General features: G+C 39.0%; 1 protein-coding gene and 1 long non-coding RNA gene across 4 annotated transcripts in view; one reads left to right on the top strand and one right to left on the bottom strand.

Annotated features, from left to right (window-relative positions):
• Positions 1–12,833, bottom strand: part of ITGA2 (integrin subunit alpha 2) — a 69,782-nt gene that overhangs the window by 26,842 nt on the left and 30,107 nt on the right. For 2 of the 3 annotated variants that reach the window (XR_003526208.1, XM_027634471.1), the window contains exons 5-13: positions 10,150–10,264; positions 9,541–9,668; positions 8,305–8,453; positions 7,083–7,233; positions 6,480–6,645; positions 5,497–5,570; positions 3,957–4,095; positions 1,539–1,684; positions 712–855 (exon numbers count right to left, since the gene is read on the bottom strand). Coding sequence is in view for 2 of the 3 variants with exons in the window: in XM_027634471.1 (XP_027490272.1) it covers positions 712–855; positions 1,539–1,684; positions 3,957–4,095; positions 5,497–5,570; positions 6,480–6,645; positions 7,083–7,233; positions 8,305–8,453; positions 9,541–9,668; positions 10,150–10,264 (1,212 nt within the window). In the remaining variant the exon portion in view is untranslated. The remainder of the gene's footprint in view (positions 1–711; positions 856–1,538; positions 1,685–3,956; positions 4,096–5,496; positions 5,571–6,479; positions 6,646–7,082; positions 7,234–8,304; positions 8,454–9,540; positions 9,669–10,149; positions 10,265–12,833) is intronic. The other variant, XM_027634472.1, reaches the window with a different exon arrangement.
• On the top strand, positions 1,585–10,122 carry LOC113943127. Its single transcript, XR_003526209.1, has 4 exons — positions 1,585–1,778; positions 7,141–7,216; positions 8,170–8,262; positions 9,758–10,122. It is a non-coding gene; the product is annotated as an uncharacterized LOC113943127 (long non-coding RNA).

Here is a 12,833-nt window from a genome sequence, read left to right as displayed (position 1 = left end):
GGCACGTCCGGTTGCAAAAAGCACAGCAGAAAGACTCCTTAGATGGTATATTCTGCAAGACACGACTCTTTCTGCATTGTCTTTTCTCCTTGAGAGTGATCCTGTGTGTGTTCTCAAAGGCATCAGCAGTGTTATAGATGATGTGTCTCCAGACCTCCTGACTGGAGGCCAGAGTAGATCAGTTATGGTGATCAATATGGCCAAGGCTGAGATGTTGTTTCAGGGAGTCCTTGTATCTTTTCTTCGGGGCTCCTCTCTTGCGGCAAGTTCACCATAAAGCAAGATCTTAGGGAGGCGGTGGTCCTTCATCCTGGAGACGTGCCCTGCCCAATGCAGCTGTGTTCTCAGCAACATGGCCTGTTCCATCAGGCTAATTCCCAGATTACACGCACAAGCAGTTCTGGGGAAAGCCTGCAGCTGCTACTGAAAAGCACAACAGGTGAGGTGGCACTGGGAAGGCCTCCACCCATGGTCTTCTAAAGAGTTAGGCTTTGAATCATTCACCCCTGCCCTTATGCCACATCCCAGGAAAAGCACATGCTCTGTGTCTTATTAGAAAAAATATCACTCGAAATATTTCTAACACTTTGAAAAGATTCACTGAGAGTGACTTAGGAGATACTGAAGAGGCCAATGGCCTCTTAGCATGCATGTGGCAGTCTGCTTTGAAAGAAGTTAGCCCTAGGCAATGCCAGCTTGAGCCATTGTTACCTTTGTGACAGAGAACATGTAAACTCTTCCTTCTTCTTTCTTCAGGTCATTCATAAACATTGGTGCACCCACAAGCAGCACATCTGTCACAGAATCCCTGTTGACGTCCACTGAACACACCACACTGCCAAAGTAGGAGCCAATCTGAAATCAGTAATAAATGGGTCAGGATTGTATGTGGACTTTATAAAACATGTTTTAGCATCTGACTCAGAAAATTTACATCCAGTAATATTCCAATATGACTTAATGAAACTGCCTGTTGATGAATGAAATTAAATTACTATATAACATAGTCCAGTGTTTGAAGAATCTTATCTTTACCATGTGTCCACTGCTTCTGTCCAGTAGCTGCTGCTATGGCTTTACCACTAAGCAATACAAATGCCAACAGAGAGTAAGCTATGGGAGGTATATTTTTTATATCTGTGCACATGAACCTACCCAAGCTTTGATCTACTCTCACACTTGTCTTAGATGAAACCAAACTCACTGCTCTTCTTCAAATAGACAAAAAGAGATTGAGTTTTCAGATCTCTCTTCTGATGTTGTCTACTTCACAACTTCTCAGGCAGAGTGGAGTTCACTGAGTATCTATATATCAATTAGAATTGTTGACAGAATGATACATTATTTAGCTTTGTACATTATCTTTTACCACTCTTTAAGAGTTACAGTTGACCTTCTTGAAACAGTCTAGTGGCAGAGAAAAAGGGATTCTAAATGCTTTGCAAGAAAGTGGAATTTTCAAAACAAATTACAATTTACTGCTGGGTCAATAAAAAGAGATGCCTAAAAGTCTGCATTCATGACCAAAATATACTTGCCTGCTCTCCTCTCTGTGACTGTACAATTGCAATGTTACCATCACTGTCAACATCATAAACCACCACTCTGCCAGTGTAGTTGGATCTTGGTGCACCAGCAACAAAATAGATGGAGCTCATAGTTGAGAGAACAGCAACAGAATAACCTGGGGTAGAAGCCAACATTTAACATGTGTGAGAGACCATTAATTACAATTCATCAGTTGGTTATCCATAAAGGGCAGAAGATGAGTCAGTCTGGTATGTTAATCACAGAGAATGATGCTTTCAAGATGGGAAGTTACACAGTCACATATGCATAAAATTTGCAATATACTTTGGACAGAACAATGACATACAGATCAAGTTGGAACAGGTTTGCAGAATAGAGTACTTTAGCCTATTCAGTAAAACACAGACCACAGAAATGTCATGCTTGTGAAGGAGATAGGAAAAAAAGCACAAAGAGTATCTTTGGAAAAAAAGAAGTAAAGAGAAACATGAGATGAACATTTGGGCCAGCCTTCAAACTAGGGAGGAACACCTAGCTTCTGCAAAGCTTGCAGTGCATTTTCTCACAGCTTACCAAACCACAGCCCAGTGCTTTAGCCAAATAGAACAGGCTATATTAATAGCTATTTTAATCCTCATTACCATTATTCTAACATTATTTGCTTTAAGGAAACATCGTTTAATACTGAAAATATTTTAAACATGTCTTAGCACTATAAATCTAGCATTAGTACATACCTCACTTTTCTGTGGTTTAATTAGAGCAAATTTATTTTTAACAGTAGAAAACAAAATCGTTCTGCATAATTCCATAGTCAAACTGAATAACAAAATGCCAGTGATTGTACAGAAAATGCAGATCTCTAGTAAGCTGCAGGACAATATGAGGAACAAAATCTAAAAGGATTATGCCTTGATCTTTACATATACCAGTCTACTTCATATTTTTGTTCAGACACTGTTTTTCTAGGGTGAGAACATCCTTTGTGACTAGAAGTTCAATGAGCAACAATGAAACATGATTTTATTCTGCAATTTAGGACACACATTCCCGACTAATATAGCAGGCAACCACTTGAAGTGAGAGAGTGCAGTGCAGAACAGGGACCAATCTAGCAAGCTGTCATGTGGTAGCACCTCTTAAACTTGTGCTCCCACAAGATGGTGAGAGAGAGCTGGTATGGAGAGCTACTAGTGGGGGATAGAAGGTGGAAGGGAAATGAAAAGACAGAAAAGGCAACGACATTGTTTTCTCCAAAAAAGATTGAAGTAAATACTCTAAAACTGCCATGTAGAGAAAGGAAGTGACCTGACCTTTTAAAAACTATTATAAAAAGGAAGTAAGAGAAAGTCTGAAGAGGTCACACATGAAAAGAAGCTACTCCGCATTAGGCTGGGTTTAGATTTATTCGTTGTTTTGGATTCAAGTAATGCTGAGTCATTAGGTGTTTAATGTAGTAGCATATTCAGGGATAAACCATCAGAGCAGGCATCTTGAAGGTTTGCAGAAAACATTTCAGTGAACTGAGAATACAAACTGACTGGTTTTATTGAGTCACAAAAATGTGTCAAAGAATACATATGGGAATTATAAATAAGACCTCTATTAAATGGTACCAATATTTCTAAAATTATAAACTGAACTGGAAAAGGCCAAGAAAATAGCAAGCACATATGAAACAACAGCAAGTCAATCAGCTTCTCATCCACATGGAACTGGGGAAGAACATACAAATATAACAGAAAGGACCCATAATGATTCACTAGGCAGTTTTTTCAAATTCCATAATTTTTTATGCCTCTGTGACTGTGGTGGTTTTGGCTGGGATATAGTTAATTTTCTTCACAGCAGTTGGTATGGGGCTGTGTTTTGGATATATGCTGGAAATAATGTTGATAACAGAGAGATGTTTTAGCTGAGAGGGCACACCGCCAGGACAGCTGAACCCAGCTCACCCAAGGGATATCCTATCCCATATAGCATCAAGCTCAGCATACAAAGCTGGGGGAAGGAGGAGGAAGGGGGTACGTTCAGAGTGTTGGTGTTTGTCTTCCCAAGTCACTGTTATGTCTCTATCTCAACCCACAAGTTCACTCACTTTTACTGTTCTGACTCTATCCCCCATTCCACCAGGGGGAGTGAGTGGCTGTGTGGTGCTTAGCTGCTGACTGGGGTTAAACCACACCAGTGACAGAGTCTGATTTTTTTTCAGTCTACCACATTGGTATGAGTAGAATTTAATAACACAATAAAGACCTCATTCAATGAACTGTTGTCCAGTAAATTAAATATTTTCCAACTGAAAATTCTTTTCATATTCTCAGATTAGCTCGTAACAGGGATCTGGCTAGAGGAGAATTTTCCAAGTACTTTTCTATTTTAATTAAGCTTCGATAAATTTCCAAATTTGTATTTCAGCCCCTTACCTAGATATGAGCTATGATTTCTGTCCTGTAGAATCTTCTCAAACACATGGCTTGGAAAGGTGGTGACTCTGTCTGAAGATTCCTGTACTACTGTTCCACTCCAGTCATAGGCCCCAACAGCACCCAGCAGCAGAACATCCTTCAAAAAAAAAAAAAAGTCAACATTTTAGAACTACCTGATTTAGAAAAAGTGTGAGCAAAGCTTAAGTTATCATAGATAATTTTCTATATCACTGTGTTAAAGCAGTGATGTACAATCCAAAGACTGTAGGCAGTTGACTGGAGCTGCTTATAATTACCACTTCCATGCAGGACTTCACTGCCCTATTAAGAGGGATTATCACCCCTCTCCTGCAAGAGGATAAGTGACCACTTTAGTTCCCATGGCACTGCAACTCAAGATAAAATGGGTTTATTTAAACACAATTTCCTAAGTCTGTCCACCCTGGGGTTGGGATTGCTAAGGTAATGCTTTTATGCACTCATGATCCTCAGAAGACTGAGGATCATGCAAACAAATCTGTGAGAAAAAGCTAAAGCCCCCTTTTTGACAACAAAAGTGCCAATGACAGCACACAAAAGCTGATAGACACAGAATAGCTGATACAGGACAGATACAAGAAATAGATACAGAATTTAATTCTTTATATGAGGAGATGTTCTTGAGAGAACAGTTAAACCTAAACTCCAAATTAACATGGCTTATTAAACAGAATACTTCATACAGAAATACCTAGTCTTAGACTTGTACATAGAAAACAAACACAGTTTAGTTTATTCAAATTACTAAAATGCTTCACTGAACTGAGATACTGTTATAGAAAACTACAATAAAACTGGATGTGTAATTTTCTTGAAGGAATGTCCAAATGTTTCTTATTTCCTAGCATCGAGTGCTTCATAATTTAAAACTTTAATTTGTGCAAATACTTTTACAAATTATTTCATTCATCTTTAAGGGCCATAAAAAAGAAACAACCTTCTCATATTTTCACTTGAAAGTTTATTGAACCACACTTGAGTTTTACAAAGAGGACCTATTTGGTCAAGATAATCTTAAAATTTATTAGCATTAAATATATCCGATTTATGTTCTTTCTAATTTCTAAATGAAATATTATTAATTTTATAATTAATAATTTTACTACTTGATTTATTTATATTTTGGTGACTTCCGAGAAATATACCAGACTCACAATGTAGTTTCAATTCTTCTGAGTTATTCAAGTCCAAGATACAAACATGGAACAACTGATTTTTCCCTGCTACATGAACTCAGAAATCATGGAAATCATTGTATTAACACATCTCAAAATCATTAAATGAAAGAAACTGTTATTCAGTGTCACATATTAATATATATTTTTTCATCTATTAGTGGCATTCAAGTACAGGAAAAATTAAAAGAATAATTTGACATTCACCTGCTTGTAAAAAAGATCTTAAAATTGGACAATGTGCTTTATTACTCTTATTTTTGTTGCACTCATGTCCACATAATTACATCTACTCGTATCATTAAATAATTATATTCACATACCTTTTTTTGTGAGTAATATGCACTGAAGCCCACCTGTGACATTTCCATTTGGAAAGTATCACCTTGATCTGTACCTGTTAAAACAGATATCCACATGTGGTTAGTTAGCCCCTTAGAGCCACACAATACCCAACCTTACTGCCTGTGAGTTTAGCTATATAGGGACTGTACATACCCACCAATTCTGCTAAAGCATTTACAAACAATGGAAATCAGAGCTGATAAACTATAGAAAATTTGGAGGATTTAACGGGAAATTGATAAAATGGATAAAATTGATTCAATTCAAGTACTCAGGAAAAAGCAAGATAAGGAGCTCAACCTATCCTCTTATTTTGACTAGCAGTATGGGACCAGTAAAGAATAGATGGGGTGACAGAGAAAGGAAGTTCCATCCTGAGCACAGGAAGGCTGCAGCTCATTAAGGAGCAAGGTCTGAATATAAACTAAAATTTAAAAGCTGGCCTTGGGGGTGACAAAGTGTCTTCAAGTCACCTCTGCAACACCTTCCTCCAAACAGTACACAAAAGCACGGGTGATGTTAGGGATTGAGCCTGGTAGGCATCACACAGATTGTACTACTGTAGCTTTTCAGTTCCTAAACCAGTAAGCAAGTCTTCTGATTTGTTTTTTAAATTTACAGTTGCTTAGCATTCACAGAGTTGCAGCTGACAAGCATAAAGATGATGGTAATAGTTCCAAATACATTTGGACACATATAGACAAACCCCCATGCCTGAAGCCCATGATGAATTGATAGAAATTTTCATCAACTGGGAAATGTTTTCCGCAAACTGCAAAAACTAACTTGAAGCTCGGGCTTATTAGGGGTGAAGTAGCTGGGAGAACACCTGTGCAAGTAGCCTGCAGCTCTAGCTGCCTCTCAATTTCACAATCCTACTCTAAGCTGAAGCTAAATAAAATTGCCAGCTTGTCAGCTGGGAGAATCTGATCTAATTTTTCAGAGACATTGAGTATTTTACCTTCTATACTAAAAATGCGCTCTCCAAGTGTTCCTGCTTCTTCCAGCAGTGCAGCCTCAGATGATACATTGAAGAAATACCTGTCTGTTGGATGACTAGCAATTCCCTTGATTTCTTTAATTAAGTTTTTAGTATCAAGTTCATGCCTGATTAAGTATCCCAAAACCTTGGGTAAAAAAAACAAACAAAAAAACAGCAAAATGAGACGAGTGAAAAAAATCATAGTGTTACCCCATTTCCTTCTGTATTATTTGAGCAAATATTCTACATACTAAAAAAAAGAACCATCTTCATTCATATTACTGAATTGCTTATAAGACTGTATTCCTATGCAAGGCAGCATTCAGACAGGAATAATACATAAAATGTGGTAAAAGAGAAAATTATTTAAGTTGCTCAGGAAACACTAGTCTTGTTCTTTCAGCCAGTAAAGAAGACTAGTATTTCACTAGTTTATAAGGATTAATCTGATTGCATTTCAGTCTCACCAGTGCAACAATGCATGCACTATATAGTGCTTATGCATAGAACGTGCCCTTTCATACATGCACAACAAAACAATCTTTAAAAATTGCAATATTATTTAATTTTAGTATTACTTACAGCAATGCCAAATCTGGTTATATTGTCTTCATTGCATTTACCTATCACTGTTTTCAAGTTGGAGCCATCATGTGATTCGCCGTCTGTCACAACAACCATCACTTTTGTGGCTGCTGGACGTCCTCCCGATTCAGGTGAGAAGGCATATTGTCTGTTATAAAACATACATGTCAGTCTATAATGGATGGAATTCAGTACATATACTGTAATGAATATGTCCATCACTGGTTTAGAACAAGGTGCTTCTGTAGTGGATTTTTCTTTGTGAATTAACAATCTGCAATAAGAATTTTCAGTTATGCTCCTGATAACTTCTTCACAAACCACTGCTCAAAGAGCCCTAAGAAATGTACACAGGATTACAAGATAAAAATAGTAGGACTGGAAGAACTGGATAGTAATTCTGATAGAAATGTAAATTACCTGAAAACCAAATTTTTTTTTGTACAAATATTTCTAAACAAAAAGTGGGTTTTGTTAGAACTACTTAAGTTTTATGACACCAGAAACTGGCTTCACCAAGTTCAGAAAAACGTGGAGGAGAATTAATTATAGGCTCCTCAGTACTACTGCAAATATTTACTCCATTGATGGCTGAGTCTGCTCTTAAATTTTCAAGGCCATTTGATTCAGCATGCATTTTGGTCTAGAGTTCTGTCCTTGATCCAGCTTAAAAACAGCATCTTCCTGTTGAGAAACAGACCTGGTTTGTATACGTATTGAGAGTCATAGAATATTTTTTTAAGCTTTTCCTACTTTTCATGCTGCTGGTGCTGCACTGACAAACTGACAACAGAGAAGAGGTTTTATTTTCTCTGCAATCAACCAAAGCCTGACCTACAAGCACCAATCTCACAAGCCCAACTGAAACCCTCGATAAACTTTTACTTCTTTCAATGGTTTTGTATCTTTCCTAAAACCTTGTCCACTGTATTTGATGCACTGTCATGTTTAAACACGTGTGACAGAAAAAGCAACTCTGTTGGGTACCAGAATTACGTTAGTGTAATGTTTAACCCAATGTTTTAACAACACGCTTTTCAGCAAGTCTAGTTTACATATTCCTGTACCATTCTGCAATGGCCAGGATTCTGCCTGCCACTGGGAACCTACTCAGAGGCCCTGAGCAAATTGTCTCCTGGTGGGAATGAAATTCAGGATGTTCTCCTTGCTGTTTAAGGTAAGTTACAATAGTTGCACAGTAAACATCAATGTGTCCCACCTTGCATTGTCAATGGCTTTGAAAGTATTAGTGAGATCTCCTCCCTTCTGAGATGTTCTCTCCATCGCTTTAACAACCTCATCCTTTGTTTGATACGTATTCAAGTTGAAGACTACACGGGGATCATTAGCATATTGAATTAAACCCACCTATGCAATAAAAAAATTATGTCAGATTATCATGAATTACAATTAGTTACATAGAACCATGATGCTTACTTATATCAAGTTGGAATTAAAGCCCGGCAGATGCACATGAGGTTATCATTTTCTTTCAACACCAATTAATATTAACACGTGGAAAACAAAGAAAACTAAAATGCTCTTGCACCTTATATCATTTATTATGGACTACAATATCCTAATGCAAAAATATGAAACGGCAGACATTAAATGTTTGCTTGGTTACTTCTGAAAGAGTTTATGGATAGTAACAATAGGAGGAGCTCTGGGAAAAATAAGAAAATAGCAAAAATTCTACAAGATGACAGCACCTCACTCTGATCTCTTCTAAGGAAGTCCTAAAGATTGATTACTTTGCAGCATTGCAAACCCTATTTATTTTTAATACAGGGTTTAAAAAAAAAGAGAAGGTGCTAAAGGTGAAATTCATAAAGAAGGAAGCCTAGCTTTTAAGCACCTCATTTCCAAAGTAGCCCAAGGAAGAAGGCAACCTTTGGGAGGGAGGTTTCCAGTGCCCCGGTCTTTATTCCCAGACCTGTTTATGGTAAATGGACAACTGTAAAGACAGAAGGCAATAAAATTTTCCTTACCATCACCAAATCAAAAGGAAAACAGAACTCGAAAATCAGTTAGTAACCCAGAAGGAAAAACTCCTTTTTTAAAGATGCAGCAGTTGGAAAGTAAGAGCTGTATGAAAGCCCATTAAAAACCTGTTTTACTTTAACCACATCCCAACAGACTATATTTTAACTACTTTTATACCAAATGAATGAAAGAGATCTGATTCACATACATATAACCTAGATTTCTATTTCAGTTGGTTTATATTTTGAATTAAATTACTAATCCCTTTTGAAATAGGCTAGCTGTGATATAAAATCCTCAACACTGAATAGGATAACTGCATAACCTGCAGCTTTGGGGGAGGTACTGTAGTTACACTAAATCACATTTGGTTTCTTTTAAAATTGGTTGGTTTTGTTTTGTTTTGTGTTTTTTGGTGTTTTTCTTTTTTTTTTTTTTTTGGTCTTTCTCAAATATGTCTTTGACTTACCTGGGTCTTGTTAAGGCCTATGTCTAAGCCTTGTACAAATTTTTTCAAAAATGCCCTCACTGCATCCCAGGGATAAATGCTGTTTGACTCATCACAAACCACGACCACATCTATAACAGAGGAACACCCTAAAACAAAAACAAAAAGTGAACATTAAATGCACTTGCAGTCTCAATATACCCTTCAGCTAAATCCAAAGGTTTATTTCTTTATTTAGGTCGCACACAGGCAACACCTCAGATCAGAAGGCTTTGCCAGAATGAGGACTCAGAAGAAGTGTATGCAGGTTTGCAGCCTGGACTGGTGCAATGCCTCTGAATACAGAGGAGCAAGACCATATTCATATTTGCATTGGGTCATGATTTTTCAGTCCTTATGTATCTATCACAGGACTTTGCTTTTGGCACATACATTTTTTAAGAAATCAAAATCAACTGTCCCCAACACAATGTAGCTTAACTTAATTTGATATGGGTTTTTGGTTGGGTATTTTTTTGGTTGGTTTCTTGGTGGGGTTTTTTTGTTTGTTTGTTTGGTTGGGGTTTTTTAATTTTATTTTTTTTGTTTTGTTTTGTTTTAATTGATTCCGTTTTGCACACGTTGCCTTACTTTGAACAGCAGGAGAAAAGCTTCTTAGGATCTGGAAACTTGGACTGATTTCAGAACAAACTCCTGTTGCATAGTATTGTCTTCCACACTGCTGTGCCCACAAGGGACCACAAGTCTTAAAAATAACAACAACAAAAAAAAGAAACTATAAAAATAACAAAGTATTTGTCTCACCGTATCTACATACAAACTCACAACAAGCAGGACTACAGGCATACAGGTACAAACCCACAACAAGGAGGACCAGAAGCATATAGGATTAGGGGAGCCCTCTGGGGTTACCAGGCCAAATCCCTTCAATCAGTGTAGCCGCTTTCACAGGTTTTCTGACGGGGAGGATTCCCTACCCGGGATGACCCCAGTCCCGCAGGCTGGGCGCAGTTTTCCTTCTCCCTCGCTGCCGGCCCGGGCCCTCCTGCCGAGCAGGCCGCGCTGCAGCGTCGCCGTGGCCGCCAGGTGGCGGCAGCGCCCCGGGCACGGGGCTGGTGGTGACGCCGACAGCGCGGCCGAGAGCTCGGCCCTCACAGCTGCACCTTAGGGGAGCCGCGTTCCTCAGGGAAAACTCGCTTTGCCAAAATATTTACCAGTTAAACTACATCATCTCCAGTGGGACTGCAGCCTCACAGTGAGCACTGCCCCCTCTTCTGCCGCACTAAAAGAAATAGTTTGACCCCGGCCTCTCACGCCCCTTGGCTACATGTTTCATTGCCTTTCGTGGAAAATAATCCCGCTTTCCTGATGAAAACCATCTCTGTAACAAGAACTGAGCTGGCCGCATGAAAACCACAGCTCTGATATCAGAAGAGTAGGTACGAAAGCACCTGGACAAAAAAAATATTAAGACAGTATTTTGTCATGAGGATGGGGAGGCAGCTGTATATAGGTATGGGGGGGGGGGTATATTTCCTTCTAAAAGAAAATTATATTAGGAACCCAGGAAAAAAAGACATAAAACCAAACACCTCTACATAACCTCTGTCCAACAGTTCTGTAAGAAATGGTAGCTTCTTTACATATACTCTCTGGTTGCCCTAGTCAGGAGAGTCTGGTAAACAGAGGATGTACCACCTCTATTTAGGAAGAGAAGAGAAGGATAACAGCAGTATCACCCTTTTCTCGAGAATATCACGGGGGAGGGGGAGTGGGAGTGGAAGGTAAGGTAATTAAGGTCAAAAGTAAATGGAAAATATAGTCGGACTACACTATCCTATGTATGACTGACCTGTCATACATCCCACTATCCTAAGATATTTGACCAGACAGATTTTCCAGATGAGAGAAAGGAAGTGTATCTACATTATCAGATTTTGAGTTAAGTGCTCTTTTTAGCTGCCACATGAGGCATGATTAGTTTTTACTGGGAAAGACAGATTTTTGAGAGGTAAAAGGTGCAAAATAAATCATCTGTATTAGTAACTACAAAGCTGGAGGAGAGCTACTGGCCCTTAAATTTCTTTTGAGATCAATCTCATTTGCCCATTTTCTAATTTTCTTCTGTATTGGTGGTAAGTCAGAACTGTGATGTCACTACTGGATGAAAAAGCAAAAAAATGTTCTAATAATCTTTGCTGATCTTCACTTAAAATGGGAAAAACTCTAATGTTCTAGCATTGTTACAGTCTGAAATTTAAGATGTATCATTAACGCAGGGGAAAACTGGGAGATTGCATATCAAGGACTGATGAACTTGAAAGGTGGAATATTAGAAAGGGGCACAGACTTGCCCTTCAGGACTTACGTTAAGAAATACGGACATAAACTGGAAGGTCACTGAATGGAAGAGAGAGAAGCAAACAGTGGCTGATTTGCAGGGTGACCATATGCACAGAGCCAGCATGCAAAGCCAATATGCCTTAATGATGTGTGACAAGAAGCGCTTGCTGCTGAGCTGGGGAAATACCGAATACACTGTATAATGCCCTGGAAATACTCATGTGGAATACAGATTAGATCTGGCCACTCCTGTTTGAGAGAAGTTTATTTTAAAAAGCACATTTCAGCCAAAAAACTCTATGTTTGTTTAACAAAGCAAAGGACAAAGGAGAGCGATTGCGAGGTGTCAAATATAGAAAGGAGATTTTACATGCAAGTAGATGGGAGCTGTTTCTTTCAACTAAGGTGCAGCGCTGCCCCAAAAACAAACTGATAGAAACTTAAATGAGAACTCCAAAAAAACGTTGTTAACCGTCAGTGAAATTCTTAAGCATGTCTCCAACAGGACCAAGCATGCCTCAGAAAAATGTAATGAGTGTGTGGGAAATGACTGCCCTGTACTTAGGATACCTGTGGGAAGCATTCACATGGCATCAAACAGATGAACCAGCTACGGCACAGACTCTACAGGCTGCGTCATGCCCCAGGCGAGCAGCCCAGGGCCTGGGCAAGCAGCAAGTGGATGGAGGCTGAGAGGGGAGCAGCCACAGGAGGAAGGAGAACAGCGAGCTAGGAGGAGGAAGCCCTAAGCACAGCCCAAAGAGCCCATCACAAAGGCCAGCTGCCACAGACAGAGTCCCAGAGCAAAGTCCTGGCCTGCAGCAGTGTGAAGTATGAGCAGGCATTCTACCCATGTAGCCCAATACTTGCCACAATTGTGGGTTTCTGATACATGTTGAGGCTGAGTCACAGATAAGCACCTGTCCCCAGTACCCATTCTCCATATGTCAAAAAGAACTCCTGTTGCCAAA

This window comes from Corapipo altera, unplaced genomic scaffold (genome assembly GCF_003945725.1).
Source record: "Corapipo altera isolate COAL_440 unplaced genomic scaffold, ASM394572v1 61411, whole genome shotgun sequence".
Taxonomy (NCBI): domain Eukaryota; kingdom Metazoa; phylum Chordata; class Aves; order Passeriformes; family Pipridae; genus Corapipo; species Corapipo altera.
The sequence above is the reverse complement of the archived record's forward strand: the minus strand, read 5'-3'. Positions and strand labels throughout refer to the sequence as shown.